General features: G+C 44.1%; 1 protein-coding gene across 1 annotated transcript in view; it reads right to left on the bottom strand.

The window, feature by feature from the left end:
- Positions 1–25,130, bottom strand: part of LOC112253280 (neurocan core protein) — a 182,652-nt gene that overhangs the window by 56,716 nt on the left and 100,806 nt on the right. Inside the window, exon 9 of the mRNA XM_042323689.1 lies at positions 2,578–2,691. Within this exon, the coding sequence (XP_042179623.1) occupies positions 2,578–2,691 (114 nt within the window). The remainder of the gene's footprint in view (positions 1–2,577; positions 2,692–25,130) is intronic.

The following is a 25,130-nucleotide window of genomic DNA, read 5'->3' on the forward strand; positions in this document are numbered from 1 at the left end:
GCCTCAAGCCTCCACGCCTCACGGCCTGTCCATCTCTACACAAACACATTACTGAGCCTCAAACCTCCACGCCTCACGGCCGGTCCATCTCTACACACACGTCACTGAGCCTCAAACCTCCACGCCTCACGGCCTGTCCATCTCTATACACACGTCACTGAGCCTCAAACCTCCACGCCTCACGGCCTGTCCATCTCTACACACACATCACTGAGCCTCAAACCTCCACGCCTCACGGCCTGTCCATCTCTACACACACGTCACTGAGCCTCAAGCCTCCACGCCTCATGGCCTGTCCATCTCTACACAAACACATCACTGAGCCTCAAACCTCCACGCCTCTCGGCCTGTCCATCTCTACACAAACACATCACTGAGCCTCAAATCTCTATGCCTCACGGCCTGTCCATCTCTACACAAACACATCACTGAGCCGCAAACCTCCACGCCTCACGGCCTGTCCATCTCTACACAAACACGTCACTGAGCCTCAAACCTCCACGCCCTCCACGCCTCTCGGCCTGTCCATCTCTACACAAACACGTCACTGAGCCTCAAACCTCCACGCCTCTCGGCCTGTCCATCTCTACACAAACACGTCACTGAGCCTCAAGCCTCCACGCGTCTCGGCCTGTCCATCTCTACACAAACACGTCACTGAGCCTCAAACCTCCACGCCTCACGGCCTGTCCATCTCTACACAAACACGTCACTGAGCCTCAAACCTCCACGCCTCTCGGCCTGTCCATCTCTACACAAACACGTCACTGAGCCTCAAACCTCCACGCCTCTCGGCCTGTCCATCTCTACACAAACACGTCACTGAGCCTCAAGCCTCCACGCGTCTCGGCCTGTCCATCTCTACACAAACACGTCACTGAGCCTCAAGCCTCCACGCGTCTCGGCCTGTCCATCTCTACACAAACACGTCACTGAGCCTCAAACCTCCACGCGTCTCGGCCTGTCCATCTCTACACAAACACGTCACTGAGCCTCAAGCCTCCACGCGTCTCGGCCTGTCCATCTCTACACAAACACGTCACTGAGCCTCAAGCCTCCACGCGTCTCGGCCTGTCCATCTCTACACAAACACGTCACTGAGCCTCAAACCTCCACGCGTCTCGGCCTGTCCATCTCTACACAAACACGTCACTGAGCCTCAAACCTCTCCACGCGTCTCGGCCTGTCCATCTCTACACAAACACGTCACTGAGCCTCAAGCCTCCACGCGTCTCGGCCTGTCCATCTCTACACAAACACGTCACTGAGCCTCAAGCCTCCACGCGTCTCGGCCTGTCCATCTCTACACACACATCACTGATTGGGATCCTCCGTCTCTTTCTACAGGGTAAGGTATCGATATGTAAAGGCTCATTACCCTGCCCCAGGTAGAGAAGCAGACTCAGAGCCTTGCAGGAAGAGAGAGCTGGGCTGCTAGGATACAGGCTGACGGTGTGGGTGAGGGAGAGAAAACCCCAGAGGTTGGGCTTCTACTGGGGTACGTATGCATTAGTACACTGCCCATCTCTATTTAAACTCTCCTTCTCTCTTTCATCTCAATCTCTGGGTTTTTCTCTTGGTTCTACAAAGAAATGTTCTCCTAAAGTGTTGTGTTTCACAGACAGTACTGTGGCTGGCTGTCTATCTTTCATAGACCTGCTTTCATGTAATGGAGGCCCAAAACCATTTACATTTTTCAAACAGCGTAGCTGCATTCATGCCCACGAGGCATTCTTCCACTTTGAGGGGCTCCAGCTGAGCACAGGTGTTCTGTCATAAGCTGCACCACTGATACATACAGTGGGGGGAAAAAGTATTTAGTCAGCCACCAAATGTGCAAGTTCTCCCACTTAAAAAGATGAGAGAGGCCTGTAATTTTCATCATAGGTACACTTCAACTATGACAGACAAAATGTGGAAGAAAAATCCAGAAAATCACATTGTAAGATTTTTAATGAATTCATTTGCAAATTATGGTGGAAAATAAGTATTTGGTCAATAACAAAAGTTTATCTCAATTCTTTGTTATATACACTTTGTTGGCAATGACAGAGGTCAAACGTCTTCTGTAAGTCTTCACAAGATTTTCACACACTTGCTGGTATTTTGACCCATTCCTCCATTCAGATCTCCTCTAGAGCAGTGATGTTTTGGGGCTGTTGCTGGGCAACACAGACTTTCAACTCCCTCCAAAGATTATCTATGGGGTTGAGATCTGGAGACTGGCTAGGCAACTCCAGGACCTTGAAATGCTTCTTACGAAGCCACTCCTTCGTTGCCCGGGCGGTGTGTTTGGGATCATTGTCATGCTGAAAGACCCAGCCACATTTCATCTTCAATGCCCTTGCTGATGGAAGGAGGTTTTCACTCAAAATCTCACGATACATGGCCCCATTCATTCTTTCCTTTACACGGATCAGTCGTCCTGGAAATTGCAGGCCTCTCTCATCTTTTTAAGTGGGAGAACTTGCACAATTGATGGCTGACTAAATACTTTTTTGCCCAACTGTATGACCATTTCCTCTTTCCCCCGGTGATGCGAGTTAATGAGAGAGGTGTTAAGTGATAAAATGTTACCTTTCTCACAAGTGGCTCCACCGTAGCTGGGCAGACACAGGCACACAAAGGAATTGATCTCGTCGATACAGGTGCCTCCATTCTGACACGGCTTTGACTGGCAGTCGTCGATGTCTGTCAGGGAAAAAAGGGTTGTGTTCATTAGGCACCAAATGGAAGGAAACATATTGAATCAGGGAGGGATCACCTGGACTTGTCCAATAAGAATGGCTTATTTTTGTTTTAAAATGTATGTCCTAATGAATACAACCAAGGAAAAACAAGGATACACGAGGAGACAGGGTCAGTTATAACAATGCAGTCACTGGACACAGCACATATCTCTTGTCACCATCAGAGATCTAACTTTTCTGGGAGTTCTGAGCTCTTTTGAGGAGTTGTAATTAAAACCTTTGATTCAGCAGCCCATCAATAAGTGGGTGGAGGAGCAGTGAAGCGCATGACATTAATTGTGATGCGTATGCAGGACTTGCCTTCCACTCTGCTGTCAAACCACTGGCAGGGAAAAGATGCAGGGAGGAGGCAGTTTGATGTTGGAGTTGTTTGATATTCACATATTTACACCCATGCAATCATGCTAGAGTTGTACTGACACTTCATACTGTATATGTGAAACTGATGCATGTAGCTGTGATACAGATGAACAAACTCATACAGTATACCAGGAATCCATGCTTGTATACACACGAAAAGACACACACACACACACACACACACACACACACACACACACACACACACACACACACACACACACACACACACACACACACACACACACACACACACACACACACACACACACACACACACACACACACACACACACTTTGTGGAGACGTTTAAGGCCATGGTTCTCCTTTCTGTGTAAAAGCAGAACTATATTTATCTCACTGCTGATCTGGGGCCTTAGGGCAAAATCATTAAAACCACAGCTGGCATCCCAGCAACCATTGCCCTCAGAACATCTGAGTATATCTCGGGGGCCCGGGCGAGAGGGCAGGAGACGGGTATCGAGTAACGTAGGGATCACGCTTTTTATAGTTCTCCAAGTCTGGAAGAGTGTGGAAGATGGTGTGTCCCTAGGTTGGATTACAGGGATTTGATGGCGATGCGTGTTGGATAAAAGCAGCTTGTGGTGGTTATCAAAGTGGAGAGAAGAAAGGCAGGAGTTAGTCTGAATCCACACTGGGACGGCCTGCCATGTCTAGACGATGAATCAACAGATCAGGAGGGAGGGATTACTACAGCACACATACAGAGACGTATGGAGGCTCTGACTGGTGCTGTACTGTATATATAGCAGGGCTCTCAGCTGGGTTCTCTAGTACTGCAATGTTTCTCTGCTAATCAGGAAGTGTGATACTTTGCAGTACAGAAGAGTTGAAAGCTGGCCACTCATCCATCCCATTGTCTGTGAGGTGGTACCACAATCCTCCAAAGAAGACTTGGTTGAGCTCAGCTAACTCTGACCCCCATGCAGAGCAGCACTTGACTCTCAACAATGACAGGAAAGAGGGAACATACTGCTGGGCCGGCCCTGGCCTCTTGAGCGTCTCCCCTCCCTCCTCTCCTCCTCCCATCCTCCTCCAGCTTCAGACACAGCAGGCATAACAGAGGAGAGCAGAGAGAAGCCAGAGAGCTCATTCAGTGGCCACTCAGTGTCCACCCAGCCCAGCTGGCTAACTGGGGATAAACTGTAGTCGGGGCAGGTGGTGGACAGTGGAGGGCGGCTGCTGCCCAGCCATCTCTGGCTTCCTCCCCAGGACAACACAGGCAGGCCTGAAAGCCTAGAAGCTATTCTCCATCCCCAAGGACTCCCTGCAGCAGCCGGTGGAGGATTGTGAGGATTGTTCATCGGCTGGCAGAGGAGAGAGAGGGGAGAGAGAGAGCGAGTGAAAGAGCGAGTGAAAGAGGCCAGACTAACTGGGGGGGTGCCGCTGACAAATGTGCAGTCTCAGCCTAGATGACATGGGTGGGTGAGAGAGAGAAAGAGAGAGAGAGAGAGAGAGAGAGAGAGAGAGAGAGAGAGATTGCAGTCTTGGCCAGTCCACCCACCAACCGCCCCACCACCCCACCCTCGTCTCTATGGGGTGTGTGTGCCAGTCCAGTGTAATACTATATCCCTATGCAGGGCCAGGCCCCTCTATTCCTGCTGTTTCCAGTTCTAGAGGGTTTTTCCCCCTACTTCACCACAGCAAGATTTATGCTTTCAATTCCAGACGTGGCCAGGGCATCTGTGAACATGGAACCAAATAAAAAGTAAACAGCTCTCTCTTTTATAAATGTGAATTTCGACGCAATCAACAATTTCACGCCAATGAATCCCAGCAGGTTTCTCCTCTGGGCCCAGTTAGAGTCCACAGACTTGAATCTAATAAAGGAGGCAAATAAACGAAGAAAGGATCAATATCATGACCAAGGACTTTCTCTCAGTCAGACAGACCAGCATTAAAAAAGTTCCCCAGGCATATTTCCTCTCCCTCTCATTCACGTTCTCTCCCTCTCCTGTTCTCTCTCCTCTCACTCTCCTACAATGGTGCTGCTGAGCGGTTCAAGTCTTAATGATTAAAAATGTAAAGGCATGTGACACAGGCAGACAGAAGTCATTTGCCATGCAGGGGTAGTGAGGGATTCTCTCTCTCTCTCTCTCTCTCTCTCTCTCTCTCTCTCTCTCTCTCTCTCTCTTTCCCTCTCTCTCTCGTCAGAGTGCATGCTGGGAGTGCATGCTGGGAGTGAGTTGTCAAGTAGGAGTGATTGTGAGAGCGAACGGAATTTCTTTTCACTCTATCGGGTTTTGGTATGTATATATATATATATATATATAGATTAGTTTAGTTGTTTTAAGGGTATTTTGTTTAAACTATCAATAAGCACGTATAGGGGTGGTGGGATCTTTGCTTTGAGGTTGGTTTTTCGCGAGGGCACAACCAGCGGGTGGGGCTGGTTGCTATGGCCACTCGCGGAAATGAAGAATTTGAAAAACTTAGTCGGAGGCATGGAGTAAAGATTCCTGCTGCGGCCGGGTGTTCAGTGGAAGAATGTAGCTTGGCTATTGGTGCTATCATTGGGTATGATAGCATCAAATCAGACTCAAGGATGAATAGCGCTGTAGTGATATTCTTAGATTCAATTGAAAAGGTGAATAAAATAGTTGAGAGGGGTGTTGTGTTGCGGGAAACACAGACGACGGTATTTCCGCTTATGAATCCTGCGAAGAAAGTTATGCTTTCTAACGTGCCACCATTTGTTAGAGATGAAGTGTTAGAGCGAGAGTTATCTCGCCATGGTCAAATAGTATCTACAATAAAGAAGGTTCTTTTTGGATGCAAATCTCCGTTGTTGAAACATGTCGTGTCTCATAGGAGACAAGTGCATATGATTTTAAAAAAGGAAGGAGATGAACTGAATTTAGCGTTTAGCTTTAAGATTGATGGATTTGATTATGTCTTCTATGCATCTACTGAATCAATGAAATGCTTTGGATGTGGAAGAGAGGGGCATTTGGTGCGTAGTTGTCCCAAAAATGAGCGCGCTGAGCCTGGTAGTAGTTTTAGTGCGAGTGCAAATAACGCACCACCGCGAAGGGCTGAAAATACTACGGGTGCAGGAGAAGAGAGAAGGTGGGCAGATGTGGTTGGAAAAGCAGGAGAGGAAGGCAGTGTGGATACGGGGGCAATTGTGGTAGATCAGAACAAAGAGGGAGGGGAAACAGTAGGTGAGATTGCGACTGCCGTCGCTGAGGTGGTGCTGGAAAATGAAATTGGAAGTCAAGAGGAGATTGAAATAATGGAAAAGGAAGCGGATGTTTTCAAAATACCGAGGAGTAAAAGGAAGAATTTAAGGGGTGGTGAAGGGTCTAATTCTAAGAGAAAGGTAGAGTTTGATAAATCAATTGAAGATGAAAAAGGTGTAGAGATGGTGGAGTATTCTTCTGGGGAGGATAGTGAGAGTGAGTCATCTGACACGTCACAACAATATAGTGAGATAAATGGGGTGGAAGGGAGGTATGGGATCGAGAGGATACGTCAATTTTTGAAGTTGACAAAAGGGAAGAAATATATGCAGGATTACAATGTAACTGATTTTTTCCCCTGAACGTGAATTGTTTATTGAATCAGCAAAGTTTCTGATGTCAAAAATTACAGGGGGAAGTTTGAAAAGCCCTGAAATTGCTAGACTCAAGAAAGTGGTCACAAGAGTGATAAGTGATGTAAATTCTAAAGAAAATGAAAGAGTTCAGTTGCAGTCTTAACTCTGTAAAGAGATGTGATGGCTGGATCTTCCTCTGTATATTTTTTTTTATCCATGAGCAGTTTTAAGATTTCTTCTTTAAACGTAAATGGGGCAAGAGATGTTAAAAAAGAGCCATGGTGTATGAGTTAATTAGAGGAAAGGGAAGTGACATCATTTTTCTACAAGAAACGCATAGTAATTTGGAAAATGAAGTTATGTGGCAACAGGAGTGGGGGGACAGTGGTGTGTAGTCATAAAAACTCAAAAAGTGGTGTGGTTATCTTGTTCTCAAAAGGGTTTTTGCCGTTGTCATATGAGGTTGAAGAGGTAGTTGAGGGGAGGTTATTAAAAGTTAGAGCAAGGTATGAAAACATCACTATGTGTCTGATAAATGTATATGCCCCAGTGGTGACAGTTGAGAGGGTATGTTTTTTAGAGACACTATCAAATACCATTGAGAAATGTAACAAAGAAGATTATTTGTTTATTGCTGGGGATTTTAACTGCACAGTTAGTGATTTAGATAGAAATCACCAAGAACCTCATATAGCCTCAAGGATGTTTTTAAAACGCCTCATTGTAACAAATGAATTGTGTGATATTTGGCGGAGTCAACATGGAGGAACGAGGCAGTCTAATTTCAATTGATCAGGAAAAGGCATTTGACCGAGTTGAACATCAATATTTATGGCACACGTTTGAGGCGTTTGGGTTCAGCTCTGGTTTTATTGCCATGATAAAGGTGATATATGGTGACATTGAAAGTGTATTGAAAGTTAACGGTGGTTTGAGTGCTCCTTTTAAAGTGTGTAGAGGTATTAGGCAGGGATGTTCTATGTCAGGGATGTTATATGCCATTGCTATAGAGCCACTACTAAATAGCATTAGAAGGCGCATTGCAGGGGTGTGCCTTTCAGAGGATATTCCTCCTATTCGTCTCTCAGCCTATGCTGATGACGTAGTTGTGTTAGTGAAAAATCAAGCGGAGGTGGATAGCTTGAGTCTAATGGTTGATCGTTTTAGGGGAATATCCTCTGCAAAGGTAAATTGGGAAAAGAGTTGTGCGTTACAGATTGGAGAATGGTCTGGAGGGATCATGGCTTTGCCAGGGGGGCTAGAATGGTGTAAGGGAGGTTTTAAGTATCTTGGAGTATACCTAGGAGATGAGGGGACTATGGAAAAAATTGGAGTGGGGTGGTTGAAATGGTGGAAGGGAGGATGAGGAGATGGCGTTGGTTATTATCTCGTATGTCATATAGGGGGCGCACTATTATAGTTAATAATGTGATTGCATCTGCACTGTGGCATCGGTTGTCAGTTTTAGAACCACCATCTGGCCTTCTGGCTAAGATACAGGCAATTATTGTGGATTTCTTTTGGGATAAATATCACTGGGTTCCACAAAGTGTTTTGTATTTGTCAAAAGAAGAGGGGGGACAAGGTCTTGTACATCTTGCTAGTAGGGCTGCTGCTTTCCGGTTTCAGTTTATTCAAAGGTTGCTTTATGGACCGGAAAATGTGGTGTGGAGAGGGGTGGCAGGTCTTATATTACAACGGGTTGGAGGATTAGGTTTAAAGAAGGCTTTAGTAGCCAGATTTCTAGGGAGGGAGTACCTCCGTTTTACAGAGGACTTCTCAGAGTGTGGAGCATAATGAAGGTGTCTAGACGAACTTCAGCGGAGTCAGTGCATTGGCTGTTGGAGGAACCTCTGGTGTATGGGGCAAGTCTGGATTGTACAACTGCAGCTGTTCCACATTTCTCCAAGATTCTGGTGAAGGGGAAAATCATCACCTTAAGACAGTTAATGGCCATGACTGGGCCCGCATTAATGGATGGAAGACGGGTGGCAGAACATTTGGGGATGAGGTCGGAAAGGATTGTCGGACAAATGCTGGGGAGCTGTAGGAAGGCTCTGTCAGCGGAAGAATGGGGTATGCTTAGTAGCCACAAGAAGAAGGTACAAGATGAAGACGTCTCATTTCCAAGACTAGGGATTACACCAAATATCCCAGAGTCAGAAAGAAAGGCGTTATTGCTGGATTTGAGAGGGTTGGAGGAGGTGGGTTTGGATGAGGTGAATGGGAAGGACTTGTATAGGGGTGTATCAAGGTGTTGAATAAAGATAAATTGAAAAATAGAAAAGACACTCCATGGAGGGTAAAATTGGGCATTGATGATAGGGTAAAGCCAGCATGGAGGGCACTGTACAAACCACCGTTACAAAAGGGTACTGGTGATATGCAATGGAGGGTTTTACATGGCATCATTGCAGTTAATGCTTTTGTATCTGTTATTAATTCAGATGTTAGAGATGGTTGTCCTTTTTGTAATATAAGAGAAACCATTTTTCACTGTTTTATGGAGTGTGAGAGGATAAAACCTCTATTGGAAATGCTGGAATCTTTGTTTAAAGCTGTGGGGGAGTTTTTCAATCACACTGTGTTTATTTTGGGGTTTCAATACAGTAAACAACAGAAAAGAAAATGTCAAATGTTACATTTTATTTTGGGACAAGCTAAGATGTCAAATGTTACATTTTATTTTGGGACAAGCTAAGATGTCAAATGTTACATTTTATTTTGGGACAAGCTAAGATGTCCATTTTTCTGAGTAGAAAACATAAGATAGAAACGGGATATGGGAAGGATGTAAGATGTGTTTTTAAAGGATTAGTGAAAGCAAGAATAAAAGTAGATTTTGAGTTCTTTTCAGCTGTAAAAGATCTCCTATTATTTGAGGAGAAGTGGGCCTACGAAAGAGCGCTTTGTTTTGTAGGAGGGGAAATTATTTTTTGCTGATGAAATAAGTTGAATATATATGTTATGTATTTATTTTTGTTTAGGAATTACATTTGTTGTTTCATTTCTGAAAAGGCAGTGTGTCATTTTTTTAATGTTAACACTTGAGTAAAAAATAAAGGTTTTATAAAAACTCAAACTCAAACTCTCTCTCTCTCTCTCTCTCTCTCTCTCTCTCTCTCTGACTGTCAGGATCAATGCAACATCACCAAGCCCTGCCACAGACACACAGATGACAGTCTCTCTCTGCCCTGCTGCATGATACCCACATTCCTAAGTCAGTCGGCTCCTCTCAAAACAGACACTACAGTCTACCTGAGAACTAATATGGTCTACCTTACATAAAACTATCCAGACAGACACTATTTAATCTACAGCACCTGGAAACCAGAGGAATGGATGGCTAAATTGGCATTGCACAGTAAAGTCGCAATCTATCTCAGTTGGCTATTCATAACACAGACACTAGTACTATACTATACCTTGGTGCAAGGAAAGACGTTACTGTAGCTACCATCCACTTAGAGTTTCCTCTGAGGCAATCAACACATCAGCATTCACCTATAAAGTCAGCATTCCATTTATTAAACAGGCATTACGATGAGCATCAGAGTTAACCACCCACAGGAAATAACCCATCGTTTGCAGCAAAGAAGCCATCACCCACCTCAGTTAACATTCACACTGACAGCCCCATGAATGAAAACTAAAATGGCCGCATTGAGCAAGTCAACATCTCTGGAGTGTATTTGTTGGCCTTGGAACCTAATGATAACCATTTCCTTGACACTTTATGATAACCATTTCCTTGACAGCATCTTAAAGGGATCATTATCTGAAGGATGGTTTCTGCCACTTAAAACTCTGTGGAGTGTTTTGGATCCACAGCGGGCAGCACCAGGGTGATACACGTCTGCCTGCACGTCCTAATGACAGTTTGAGAAAGGGCATTGCAATTCAGTGGTGTCCGTCTCCTCTGAGTTTGTTTTATTACGTTTGAAGGATAAATGACCCTCTTTCAAGGGAACAGTCGTCGTCCTGTTGCTGTTGATTGTCTCTTTCGTAATTACTTTGGCAACATGTGAATAGTCTCGCCTTTTCAATGAAATGTGCTTTATGGATTGTGCAGTGAAGTGGGATTGTCAGAGGGGAGGACAAAGAAAATGTGGCGGAAAGAGAGGGATAGAGAGAGGGATAGAGAGAGGGATAGAGAGAGGGATAGAGAGAGGGATAGAGAGAGGGATAGAGAGAGGGATAGAGAGAGGGAGAGAGAGAGGGATAGAGAGAGGATAGAGAGAGGGATAGAGAGAGGGATAGAGAGAGGGAGAGAGAGGGATAGAGAGAGAGATAGAGAGAGGGATAGAGAGGGGATAGAGAGAGGGATAGAGAGAGGGATAGAGAGAGGGAGAGAGAGAGGGATAGAGAGAGGGATAGAGAGGGATAGGGGAGAGAGGGAGAGAGAGAGAGAGAGAGGGGATAGAGAGAGGGATAGAGAGAGGGATAGAGAGAGGGATAGAGAGATAGAGAGAGAGAGGGATAGAGAGAGGGATAGAGAGAGGATAGAGAGGGATAGAGAGAGGGATAGAGAGAGGGATAGAGAGGGGATAGAGAGAGGGATAGAGAGAGGGATAGAGAGAGGGAGAGAGAGAGGGGATAGAGAGAGGGATAGAGAGAGGATAGAGAGAGATAGAGAGGGGATAGAGAGAGGGATAGAGAGAGGGATAGAGAGAGGGATAGAGAGAGATAGAGAGAGGGAGAGAGAGAGGGATAGAGAGAGGGATAGAGAGAGGGATAGAGAGAGGGATAGAGAGAGGGAGAGAGAGAGAGGGATAGAGAGAGGGATAGAGAGAGGGATAGAGAGAGGGATAGAGAGAGGGATAGAGAGAGGGAGAGAGAGAGGGATAGAGAGAGGGATAGAGAGAGGGATAGAGAGAGGGATAGAGAGAGGGATAGAGAGAGAGAGAGAGAAGAGGGATAGAGAGAGGGATAGAGAGAGGGATAGAGAGAGGGATAGAGAGAGGGATAGAGAGAGGAGAGAGAGAGGGATAGAGAGAGGGATAGAGAGAGGATAGAGAGAGGGATAGAGAGAGGGATAGAGAGAGAGAGAGAGAGAGATAGAGAGAGGGATAGAGATAGGGATAGAGAGAGAGATAGAGAGAGGGATAGAGAGAGGGATAGAGAGAGGGATAGAGAGAGGATAGAGAGAGGGATAGAGAGAGAGAGAGAGAGAGAGAGAGAGAGAGAGAGAGAGGGATAGAGAGAGGGATAGAGAGAGGATAGAGAGAGGGATAGAGAGAGGGATAGAGAGAGGGATAGAGAGAGAGATAGAGAGAGGGAGAGAGAGGGATAGAGAGGGATAGAGAGAGGGATAGAGAGAGAGATAGAGAGAGGGATAGAGAGAGGGATAGAGAGAGAGAGAGAGAGAGAGAGAGAGAGAGGGATAGAGAGAGGGATAGAGACAGAGATAGAGAGAGGGATAGAGAGAGGGATAGAGAGAGGGATAGAGAGAGAGATAGAGAGAGAGAGGAAGGAAGGGAAGTAAGGAAGAAGAGAGTGAAAAAAGAAAGAGAGAGAGAAAGAGAGATAACATTGAAGAATTTAAGAATTCATAGACTCTAACCACTTCTGGGAAAATTGGAAAACACTAAACAAACAACAACACGAAGAATTATCTATCCAAAATGGAGATGTATGGGTAAACCACTTCTCCAATCTTTTTGGCTCTACAATAAAGAATAAAGAGCAAAAACTTATACATGATCAAATACAAATCTTCAAATCAAATCAAGTCAATTTTATTTGTCACATACACATGGTTAGCAGATGTTAGTGCGAGTGTAGCGAAATGCTTGTGCTTCTAGTTCCGACAATGCAGTAATAACCAACTAGTAATCTAGCTAACAATTCCAAAACTACTACCTTATAGACACAAGTGTAGGGGGATAAAGAATATGTACATAAAGATATCTGAATGAGTGATGGTACAGAGCGGCATAGGCAAGATACAGTAGATGGTATTGAGTGCAGTATATACATATGAGATGAGTATGTAAACAAAGTGGCATAGTTAAAGTGGCTAGTGATACATGTATTACATAAGGATGCAGTAGATGATATAGAGTACAGTATATACGTATACATATGAGATGAATAATGTAGGGTATGTAAACATTATATTAGGTAGCATGGCTAGTGATATATTTTACATCAATTCCCATTATTAAAGTGGCTGGAGTTGAGTCGGTGTGTTGGCAGCAGCCACTCAATGTTAGTGGTGGCTGTTTAAAACCTGTTAAGCTTCCCCCCTACTTTTTCGGAAATTCTGTTAAAAATCGCGCAACATTTTGGCGTCCTGCTACTCAGGCCAGGAATATAGTATATGCATATGATTAGTATGTGTGGATAGAAAACACTCAGACGTTTCCAAAACTGTTTAAATCACGGCTGTGACTATAACAGAACGTCTGTTTCATCGAAAAGCGCAGGAAAATCTGATCACTGGAGATGGGAAAAAATATCCATGCGCCACTCCCATGAATTGTTGAAGGTGAACCGTATTAAATGAGGCCAAGCTTGCAGTACCTACAGCTTCCACAGGATGTATAGAGTCTCCTCATTTGAATCTGAATTGATTCTTGGTAGATCCGACCAAAGGGAACCGATTCTCTCCGACCACCAACCCGAGGCATTGTCTGCCTTTTTTTCCGGACATTTTTCCACACGGCAGGCTATCGAATTTACATCGCCTCCTGATGATTTTTATAGCTTATTAACGTGTAGTTATACCTAAAGTTGCACTAGAAAGGTATTTCGAAGTGTTTTGTGAAAGTTTATCGTCGAATTTTTAACTTTTAAAAAATGACGTTACGTTATGAAACGCTCTTTTTTTCCGTTTTTCACACAGTCTTCATAGATCGATATCTAGGCTATATATGGACCGATTTAATCCAAAAAAAAGACCCAGTATTGATTATGGGACATCAAGGTGTGCAAAGAAAGAAGATGGTCAAAGGTAATTAATGTTTTATATTTTATTGTGCGGTTTGTGTAGCGCCGACTATGCTAATTCTTTTGTTTACATCCCCTCACGGGTCTTTTGGGGTGTTGCATGCTATCAGATAATAGCTTCTCATGCTTTCGCCGAAAAGCATTTTAAAAATCTGACTCGGTGGCTAGATTCACAATGACTGTAGCTTTATTTCAATACCAAACATGTGTATTTTAATGAACGTTTGCGTTTTAACTAATACTATTAGCGTGTAGCGTAGCGCATGTGCATTTCCAGAGCTCTAGGTGGGACGTCTGCGTCTCAAGTAAGCTCAAGAGGATTTATGTAAGGTTTGGGAATCGCTTCCTTTTAGGTGGTTGTAGAATTTAACAGATCTTTTCTGGATTTTGATAATTAGTGGGTATCGGCCTGATTCTGCTCTGCATGCATTATTTGGTGTTCTACGTTGTACATGTTGTATTTTTGCAGAATTCTGCATGCAGAGTCTCAATTTGGTGTTTGTCCCATTTTGTGAAGCCTTGGTTGGTGAGCGGACCCCAGACCTCACAACCATAAAGGGCAATGGGCTCTATGACTGAATTGAGTATTTTTAGCCAGATCCTAATTGGTATGTTGAAATTTATGTTCATTTTGATGGCATAGAATGCCCTTCTTGCCTTGTCTCTCAGATCGTTCACAGCTTTGTGGAAGTTACCTGTGGCGCTGATGTTTAGGCCAAGGTATATATAGTTTTTTTGTGTGCTCTAGGGCAACAGTGTCTAGATGGAATTTGTATTTGTGGTCCTGGCGACTGGACCTTTTTTGGAACACCATTATTGTCTCTGCTTCTCTCTGCTCTCCTCTGTTATGCCTGCTGTGTCTGAAGCTGGAGGAGGATGGGAGGAGGAGAGGAGGGAGGGGAGACGCTCAAGAGGCCAGGGCCGGCCCAGCAGTATGTTCCCTCTTTCCTGTCATTGTTGAGAGTACAGGAGGCTGAAGAAATTCGGCTTGTCACCAAAAGCACTCACAAACTTCTACAGATGCACAATCGAGAGCATCCTGTCGGGCTGTATCACCGCCTGGTACGGCAACTGCTCCGCCCACAACCGTAAGGCTCTCCAGAGGGTAGTGAGGTCTGCACAACGCATCACCGGGGGCAAACTACCTGCCCTCCAGGACACCTACACCACCCAATGTCACAGGAAGGCCATAAAGATCATCAAGGACAGCAACCACCCAAGCCACTGCCTGTTCACCCCGCTATCATCCAGAAGGCGAGGTCAGTACAGGTGCATCAAAGCTGGGACCGAGAGACTGAAAAACAGCTTCTATCTCAAGGCCATCAGACAAAAGGTTATCCTTTTGTGACTAGGGGGCAGTATTTTCATTTTTGGAAAAATAACGTTCCCGTAGTAAACTGAATATTTTGTCAGGACAAGATGCTAGAATATGCATACAATTGACAGCTTAGGATAGAAAACACTCTAAAGTTTCCAAAACTGTACAAATATTGTCTGTGAGTATAACAGAACTGATATTGCAGGCGAAAGCCTGAGAAAAATCCAATCCGGAAGTGCCTCATGTTTTGAAAGCGCTGGGTTCCAATGCGTCCCTATTGAGCAGTGAATGGGCTATCAACCAGATTACTTTTTATCCGTATTCCCCAAGGTGTCTACAGCATTGTGACGTAATTTTACGCATTTATGTTGAAGAATACCCGTAAGCGGCTACATTGCGCAACTGGTCACCTGATGGCTCTCAGAGTGATTCTCGTGTAAAATACAGAGGTAGCCATTATTCCAATCGGTCCTACTCAAAAACCAATTGTCACGGTGGTTATATTATCGAATAGATATTTTAAAAACATCTTGAAGGTTTGATTATAAACAACGTTTGCCATGTTTCTGTCGATATTATGGAGCTAATTTGGAATATTTTTTCGTGACTGCAATTTCCGGGCGATTTCCGGGCGATTTCTCAGCCAAACATGAAGAACAAACGGAGCTATTTCGCCTACAAAAATAATATTTTTGGAAAAAAGGAACATTGGCTATCTAACTGGGAGTCTCGTGAGTGAAAACATCCGAAGCTCATCAAAGGTAAACGATTTAAATTGATTGCTTTTCTGATTTCCGTGACCAAGTTACCTGCTGCTAGCAGGACAAAATGTTATGCTAGGCTATCGATAAACTTACACAAATGCTTGTCTAGCTTTGGCTGTAAAGCATATTTTGAAAATCTGAGATGACAGGGTGATTAACAAAAGTCTAAGCTATGTCTCAATATATTTCACTTGTGATTTTCATGAATAGGAATATTTATGTCCGTTGCGTTATGCTAATTAGTGTCAGTCGATGATTACGCTCCCTCATGCGGGATGGGGAGTCATTAGAGGAAAACAAAGCCATCACCTACAGAGAGATGAACCTGGAGAAGAGTCCCCTAAGCAAGCTGGTCCTGGGGCTCTGTTCACAAATGCAAACACACCCCACAGAGCCCCAGGACAGCAGCACAATTAGACCCCACCAAATCATGAGAAAACAAAAATATAATTACTTGACACATTGGAAAGAATTAACAAAAAAACAGAGCAAACTAGAATGCTATTTGGTCTTAAACAGAGAGTACACAGTGGCAGAATACCTGACCACTGTGACTGACCCAAACTTAAGGAAAGCTTTGACTATGTACAGACTCAGTGAGCATAGCCTTGCTATTGAGAAAGGCCGCCATAGGCAGATATGGCTCTCAAGAGAAGACAGCCTATGTGCTCACTGCCCACAAAATGAGGTGGAAACTGAGCTGCACTTCCTAACCTCCTGCCCAATGTATGACCATAATAGAGAGACATATTTCCTTCAGATTACACAGATCCACAAAGAATTAAAAAACAAATCCAATTTTGATAAACTCCCATATCCACTGGGTGAAATTTCACAGTGTGCCATCACAGCAGAAAGATTTGTGACCTGTTGCCACAAGAAAAGGGCAACCAGTGAAGAACAAACACCATTGTAAATACAACCCATATTTATGCTTATTTATTTTATCTTGTGTCCTTTAACCATTTGTACATTGCTAAAACACTGTATATATGTATATAATATATATATATAATATGACATTTGCAATGTCTTTATTGTTTTGAAACTGTTAATTTTTATTGTTTATTTCACTTTTGTATATTATCTACCTCACTTGCTTTGGCAATGTTAACACATGTTCCCATGCCAATAAAGCCCCTTGAATTGAATTGAATTGAGAGATAGTTAGAGGGTGACAGAGAGAGAGAGAGTGAAAGAGAGAGTGAGAGAGAGACAGAGAAAGAGAGAGATCGTTAGAGGGTGACAGAGAGAGAAAGAGAGAGAGAGACAGAGAAAGAGAGAGATAGTCAGAGGGTGACAGAGAGAGAGAGAGTGAAAGAGAGAGAGAGACAGAGAAAGAGAGAGTGAGAGAGACAGAGAAAGAGAGATTTAGTTAGAGGGTGACAGAGAGAGAGACAGAGAAAGAGAGAGTGAGAGAGAGACTGAGAAAGAGAGAGTGAGAGAGAGACAGAGAAAGAGAGAGTGAGAGAGAAACAGAGAAAGAGAGAGTGAGAGAGAGACAGAGAAAGAGAGAGATAGTTAGAGGGTGACAGAGAGAGAAACAGAGAAAGAGAGAGTGAGAGAGAGACAGAGAAAGAGAGAGATAGTTAGAGGGTGACAGAGAGAGAGACAGAGAAAGAGCGTGAGAGAGAGACAGAGAAAGAGAGAGATAGTTAGAGGGTGACAGAGAGAGAGAGAGAGAGAGAGACAGAGAGAGATAGTTAGAGGGTGACAGAGAGAAAGAGAGTGAAAGAGAGACATGGAACTGCTAATGGGATTATTTGCACTCAACAGGTCCTATTGATGACCTTATGATTCAGCAGAGCATAAGAAAGCTCTATTCAACACTAACAAAACGTACAGCCGCTGAGTGTGCCGTGAAACAGAGAAGGTAAGCCACAATGAGATGGAGCATGTATCAGACACCCATACACCCCACCCCACACACACACACACACACACACACACACACACACACACACACACACACACACACACACACCTGTTGCCAGCGTATGGTAACTCAGCCGCTGTCAGCACAATTAGACCCCACCAAATCATGAGAAAACAAAAATATAATTACTTGACACATTGGAAAGAATTAACAAAAAACAGAGCAAACTAGAATGCTATTTGGTCTTAAACAGAGAGTACACAGTGGCAGAATACCTGACCACTGTGACTGACCCAAACTTAAGGAAAGCTTTGACTATGTACAGACTCAGTGAGCATAGCCTTGCTATTGAGAAAGGCCGCCATAGGCAGATATGGCTCTCAAGAGAAGACAGGCTATGTGCTCACTGCCCACAAAATGAGGTGGAAACTGAGCTGCACTTCCTAACCTCCTGCCCAATGTATGACCATAATAGAGAGACATATTTCCTTCAGATTACACAGATCCACAAAGAATTCAAAAACAAATCCAATTTTGATAAACTCCCATATCTACTGGGTGAAATTTCACAGTGTGCCATCACAGCAGAAAGATTTGTGACCTGTTGCCACAAGAAAAGGGCAACCAGTGAAGAACAAACACCATTGTAAATACAACCTATATTTATGCTTATTTATTTCCCCTTGTGTACTTTAACCATTTGTACAGTGTTACAACACTGTATATATGTATATAATATATATATAATATGACATTTGCAATGTCTTTATTGTTTTGAAACTGTTAATTTTTATTGTTTATTTCACTTTTGTATATTATCTACCTCACTTGCTTTGGCAATGTTAACACATGTTCCCATGCCAATAAAGCCCCTTGAATTGAATTGAATTGAGAGATAGTTAGAGGGTGACAGAGAGAGAGAGAGTGAAAGAGAGAGTGAGAGAGAGACAGAGAAAGAGAGAGATCGTTAGAGGGTGACAGAGAGAGAAAGAGAGAGAGAGACAGAGAAAGAGAGAGATAGTCAGAGGGTGACAGAGAGAGAGAGAGTGAAAGAGAGAGAGAGACAGAGAAAGAGAGAGTGAGAGAGACAGAGAAAGAGAGATTTAGTTAGAGGGTGACAGAGAGAGAGACAGAGAAAGAGAGAGTGAGAGAGAGACTGAGAAAGAGAGAGTGAGAGAGAGACAGAGAAAGAGAGAGATAGTTAGAGGGTGACAGAGGGAGAGACAGAGAAAGAGAGAGTGAGAGAGAAACAGAGAAAGAGAGAGTGAGAGAGAGACAGAGAAAGAGAGAGATAGTTAGAGGGTGACAGAGAGAGAAACAGAGAAAGAGAGAGTGAGAGAGAGACAGAGAAAGAGAGAGATAGTTAGAGGGTGACAGAGAGAGAGACAGAGAAAGAGCGTGAGAGAGAGACAGAGAAAGAGAGAGATAGTTAGAGGGTGACAGAGAGAGAGAGACAGAGAGAGATAGTTAGAGGGTGACAGAGAGAAAGAGAGTGAAAGAGAGACATGGAACTGCTAATGGGATTATTTGCACTCAACAGGTCCTATTGATGACCTTATGATTCAGCAGAGCATAAGAAAGCTCTATTCAACACTAACAAAACGTACAGCCGCTGAGTGTGCTGTGAAACAGAGAAGGTAAGCCACAATGAGATGGAGCATGTATCAGACACCCATACACCCCACCCCACACACACACACACACACACACACACACACACACACACACACACACACACACACACACACACACACACACACACACACACACACACACACACACACACACACACACCTGCTGTTGCCAGCGTATGGTAACTCAGCCGCTGTCAGTATGGGAGACAGAAAGCTTGTTTAGTCATAACAGCCCAACAGCTCAGTAAAGGACCCAGGGTGGGAAACTAAATGCCAACGCTTCCCTGATCAAACAGTGTTTTGATAGATTAAAGAGAGGGTTAGTGAACCTGGAAATACCAGACGGGAAAAATTCATTTACAGGAGAACAGGAAGCGGGAGAGTATAGACCTGAAGGAGAGGACTGCTCAGTACCCAGGCTGGTCTTGTCCAGGGCTGGGTCAATTCCATTTCAATTTAGTCCATTTGAAGTTCCAATTCAACAACTGAAAAAACATCCTGATTGAAAATAAATGACACTTTTCATTTCTTGAATTGGAACATTAGTTCATCCCTTCACTCTCTTGAATTGACTGACTGAATGAAATGGAATTGACCCCAAACAGTGATGTAGTGGTAAGTAAAGAGGTGGGTAAACTGTATGTGTGTCTGTGTGTGTGTGTGTGTGTGTGTGTGTGTGTGTGTGTGTGTGTGTGTGTGTGTGTGTGTGTGTGTGTGTGTGTGTGTGTGTGTGTGTGTGTGTGTGTGTGTGTGTGTGTGTGTGTGTGTGTGTTAGAGGTCAAACAATTATGGTTTTTACACGCCGATACCGATTATTGGAGGAACATAGGAACTGGAGGTACTAAACTCAGCAAAAAAAAAAGTCCCTTTTTCAGGACCGTGTCTTTCAAAGATAATTCGTAAAAATACAAATAACTTCACAGATCTTTATTGTAAAGGGTTTAAACACTGTTTGCCAAGCCCGACTACCCTGTATGTAGCCTTGCTACTGTATATAGCCTCGCTACTGTTATAGCTTTGCTATTGTTACAGCCTCACTACTGTTATTTTTTACTGTCTTTTTACTGTTGTTTTTATTTCTTTACTTACCTACATACCTTTTATTTACCTATTATTCACCTAATACCTTTTTTTGCACTGTTGGTTAGAGCCTGTAAGTAAGCATTTCACTGTTGTATTCGGCGCATGTGACAAATAAACTTCTATTTGATTTGATTTTGTTCAATGAACCATAAATAATTAATGAACATGCATCTGTGGAACGGTCGTTAAGACACTAACAGCTTACAGACGGTAGGCAATTAAGGTCACAGTTATGAAAACTTAGGACACTAAAGAGGCCTTTCTACTGACTCTGAAAAACACCAAAAGAAAGATGCCCAGGGTCCCTGCTCATCTGCGTGAACGTGCCCTAGGCAGGCTGCAAGGAGGCATGAGGACTGGCCAGGGCAATAAATTGCAATGTCCGTACTGGGAGACGTCTAAGTCAGCGCTACAGGGAGACAGGACGGACAGGATCGGTACATCCGAACAACACACCTGCGGGACAGGTACAGGATGTCAACAACAACTGCCCGAGTTACAACAGGAATGCACAATCCCTCCATCAGTGCTCAGACTGTCCGCAATAGGCTGAGAGAGGTTGGACTGAGGGCTTGTAGGGCTGTTGTAAGGCAGGTCCTCGCCAGACATCACCGACAACAACGTTGCATATGGGCACAAACCCACCGTTGCTGGACCAGACAGGACTGGCAAAAAGTGCTCTTCACTGACGAGTCTCAGTGAAGTCTCACCGGGGGTGATGGTCGGATTTGCGTTTATCGTCAAAGGGATATGAGCGTTACACTTAGGCCTGTACTCTGGAGCGGGATCGATTTGGAGGTGGAGGGTCCATCATGGTCTGGGGCGGTGTGTCACAGCCTGAGCTTGTTGTCATTGCAGGCAATCTCAATGCTGTGCGTTACAGGGAAGACATCCTCCTCCCTCATGTGGTACTCTTCCTGCAGGCTCATCCTGACATGACCCTCCAGCATGACAATGCCACCAGCCATACTGCTCGTTCTGTGCGTGATATCCTGCAAGACAGGAATGTCAGTGTTCAGCCATGGCAGCGAAGAGCCATGAATCCCATTGAGTACCTCTGGACCTGTTGGATCGGAGAGTGAGGGCTAGAGCCATTCCCCCCCAGAAATGTCCGGGAACTTGCAGGTACCTTGGTGGAAGAGTGGGGTAACATCTCACAACAACAACTGGCACATCTGGTGCAGTTCATGAGGAGGAGATGCACTGCAGTACTTAATGCAGCTGGTGGCCACACCATATACTGATTGTTACTTTTGATTTTGAACCCCCCTTGTTCAAGGACAAATTATTCCATTTCTGTTAGTCACATGTCTGTGGAACTTGTTCAGTTTATGTCTCAATTGTGGATGGAATAAATTAAATGGTATCAACACATCAAACACATGGTTCCCAGGTGGTTGAGACCATTCCATTGACTCCATTCCAGACATTATTATGAGCCGTCCACCCCTCAGAACTTCTGTGCTGTTGCCTTGTGTTCTATAGATAGATCAATGAACCATTGATATTGGTTCCAACCTAGTGTATAAAAGAACATCTACTTGCTAACATCACAGATTGTTATTTAGTTTATACAGTAGATGCATACGCTTGTTCATTGGTACGGACATAGAAACTAACCTATACAGATGTAGGATCTTCATTTGATCTCCCTGTTGCAGGAGAACTAATTTAGATTTACACATTTCCGACTTTATTTTCCCCTATGAAAACTGTTTCAACCCCTACAAAAATGTCCATTAATTATAATCCACATAATAATTCACATTTCCTGTTGCTGCAGGATTATTTTCCTGCTGTAGCAAATTGGCTCAAATAAAGATCTATATCTGTAGAAATGTAGATTTAGTAGTCCTAAATTCAAAATCTTATTGATTTAAACGGTTATTACTCTAACTCAACCACACCTAGAGTATTCACGTTTATTGCGTTTAATGCATGAAACCTGTTTTCCAATACCGAGAATAACAAAACATAAACAATAAACACTAATCCTGAGTATGATTCAGGCATCAATTTAGTATATTAATCAATAAAGAAATTGAACAGCTAGTCATTTACCACAGACTGGGGTGGTCAAGTTGTTTAAAATTATACAAATCAAATCAATCAAATCAAATTTTATTTGTCACATACACATGGTTAGCAGATGTTAATGCGAGTGTAACGAAATGCTTGTGCTTCTAGTTCCGACAATGCAGTAATAACCAACAAGTAATCTAACTAACAATTCCAAAACTACTGTCTTATACACAGTGTAAGGGGATAAAGAATATGTACATAAGGATATATGAATGAGTGATGGTACAGAGCAGCATAGGCAAGATACAGTAGATGGTATCGAGTACAGTATATACATCTGAGATGAGTATGTAAACAAAGTGGCATAGTTAAAGTGGCTAGTGATACATGTATTACATAAGGATGCAGTCGATAATATAGAGTACAGTATATACGTATGCATATGAGATGAATAATGTAGGGTAAGTAACATTATATAAGGTAGCATTGTTTAAAGTGGCTAGTGATATATTTACATCATTTCCCATCAATTCCCATTATTAAAGTGGCTGGAGTTGAGTCAGTGTCAGTGTGTTGGCAGCAGCCACTCAATGTTAGTGGTGGCTGTTTAACAGTCTGATGGCCTTGAGATAGAAGCTGTTTTTCAGTCTCGGTCCCAGCTTTGATGCACCTGTACTGACCTCGCCTTCTGGATGATAGCGGGGTGAACAGGCAGTGGCTCGGGTGGTTGATGTCCTTGATGATCTTTATGGCCTTCCTGTAACATCGGGTGGTGTAGGTGTCCTGGAGGGCAGGTAGTTTGCCCCCGGTGATGCGTTGTGCAGACCTCACTACCCTCTGGAGAGCCTTACGGTTGTGGGCGGAGCAGTTGCCGTACCAGGCGGTGATACAGCCCGCCAGGATGCTCTCGATTGTGCATCTGTAGAAGTTTGTGAGTGCTTTTGGTGACAAGCCGAATTTCTTCAGCCTCCTAACACCCATAGGTTCAGAGTGTAGATCAGAGGGCAGTCTTCTGCCCATTACTGTGTGTGTGTGTGTGTGTGTGTGTGTGTGTGTGTGTGTGTGTGTGTGTGTGTGTGTGTGTGTGTGCATGTGCTTACGTGAGTGCGAGCATGTGTGTAAGAACGAGACGGAGAGAGATTGAGTGTGTGTGTGTTTCAGCCAGACCGACAGGTCCAAGCTGCTGTTGACAGGGATAATTCAACACACACATGGGACTGTGAGAAAATCTAATGAGAAGAGTATGTCACAACATGTCAAAGCCCTGGTCGTCACACAGCCCTCACCAATGACAGAATGACAGCCAGTCTATCTCTGGTCACTGTTCTCTGACAGCCAGCCTATCTCTGGTCACTGTTCTCTGACAGCCAGCCTATCTCTGGTCACTGTTCTCTGACAGCCAGCCTATCTCTGGTCCCTGTTCTCTGACAGCCAGTCTATCTCTGGTCACTGTTCTCTGACAGCCAGCCTATCTCTGGTCACTGTTCTCTGACAGCCAGCCTATCTCTGGTCACTGTTTTCTGACAGCCAGCCTATCTCTGGTCACTGTTCTCTGACAGCCAGCCTATCTCTGGTCACTGTTCTCTGACAGCCAGTCTATCTCTGGTCACTGTTCTCTGACAGCCAGCCTATCTCTGGTCACTGTTCTCTGACAGCCAGCCTATCTCTGGTCACTGTTCTCTGACAGCCAGCCTATCTCTGGTCCCTGTTCTCTGACAGCCAGCCTATCTCTGGTCACTGTTCTCTGACAGCCAGCCTATCTCTGGTCACTGTTCCCTGGGAGATGAGGCTTGGTCAGTGGCCTGTTGTCATTTCCCAGTCCCACATAAACAGAGGTCTGTGGCCCTAAAGCCATGCAGGTACCAGTCAGTCAGTCTGCATCTACCTGCCGTCAGAGACACAGCTGGCTGGCTGGAGATACTGGCTGGATAGACACATGGTTGTTTTTCGAGAAGAGAAAGGGTTCTCAATGAGGTACCTGGCTAAATAAACATTTCAAAACATTGGAAAGCGTTGGGAATATTCTTGCTGACTCATTCCCCTCCTTTCCTTCCCCAATTGACTCCCTCCTTTTACCTTGGGACATTGAGTACCCCTAGGGACAGTGATTTAGAAATGTTCCCTGACAGCCACTGTCTCAGCTGCCACCCAGAACTGTGATCATTACCAGGGTTTACCAGGGGTCAGATCCACTCTAAATGACTGATTTACTGTATCCTACAGCTACAGCAATGCAGAAACACCTTTCTGATTTTAATGTAGAGCAGTTCCCTCAGGGGAGGAAATGGAGGGCTATTCTCTACCTCTGCTATTTCTGACATACTTTAGCAAAAAGAAGGGAAAGAATCGATTAATCACTGGCAGTGGGAAAACTTAGTGGGTTAGACTATATACTGTAAGTAGATCATTTTGAGTGGTGTGAAGTTCTGGAGTACAGTGTAGGCTACAATGACAGTGCAGAGGTTTATAACGAAGTCATTTTCACAGACGTTTCTACTTCAACACCTGATTGATCCACTTCAGAGCTACTGTACCTCAGCTCCACCTCAACTCACCTGGCTTTGGGCTGATGCTTCTTATCGCTCTTTTTCAAATCATCTCTCTGCTCATCTTTCTACATTCAAATCTTACATTAGAATGATTTGACAGTACTGACGAAGGATCAGCTCCTAGAGAGATATTACAACCTACGGCTGCAAATATTGAGGTGGCTTATTCTAATGCTTACCCAATAAAATGCGCTAAATCACCAATTTGGTACATCATTGCGCACATGGTAGATTACACATCATAAAATATACTGAGACACATTA

Source organism: Oncorhynchus tshawytscha, linkage group LG06 (genome assembly GCF_018296145.1).
Source record: "Oncorhynchus tshawytscha isolate Ot180627B linkage group LG06, Otsh_v2.0, whole genome shotgun sequence".
Classification (NCBI taxonomy): domain Eukaryota; kingdom Metazoa; phylum Chordata; class Actinopteri; order Salmoniformes; family Salmonidae; genus Oncorhynchus; species Oncorhynchus tshawytscha.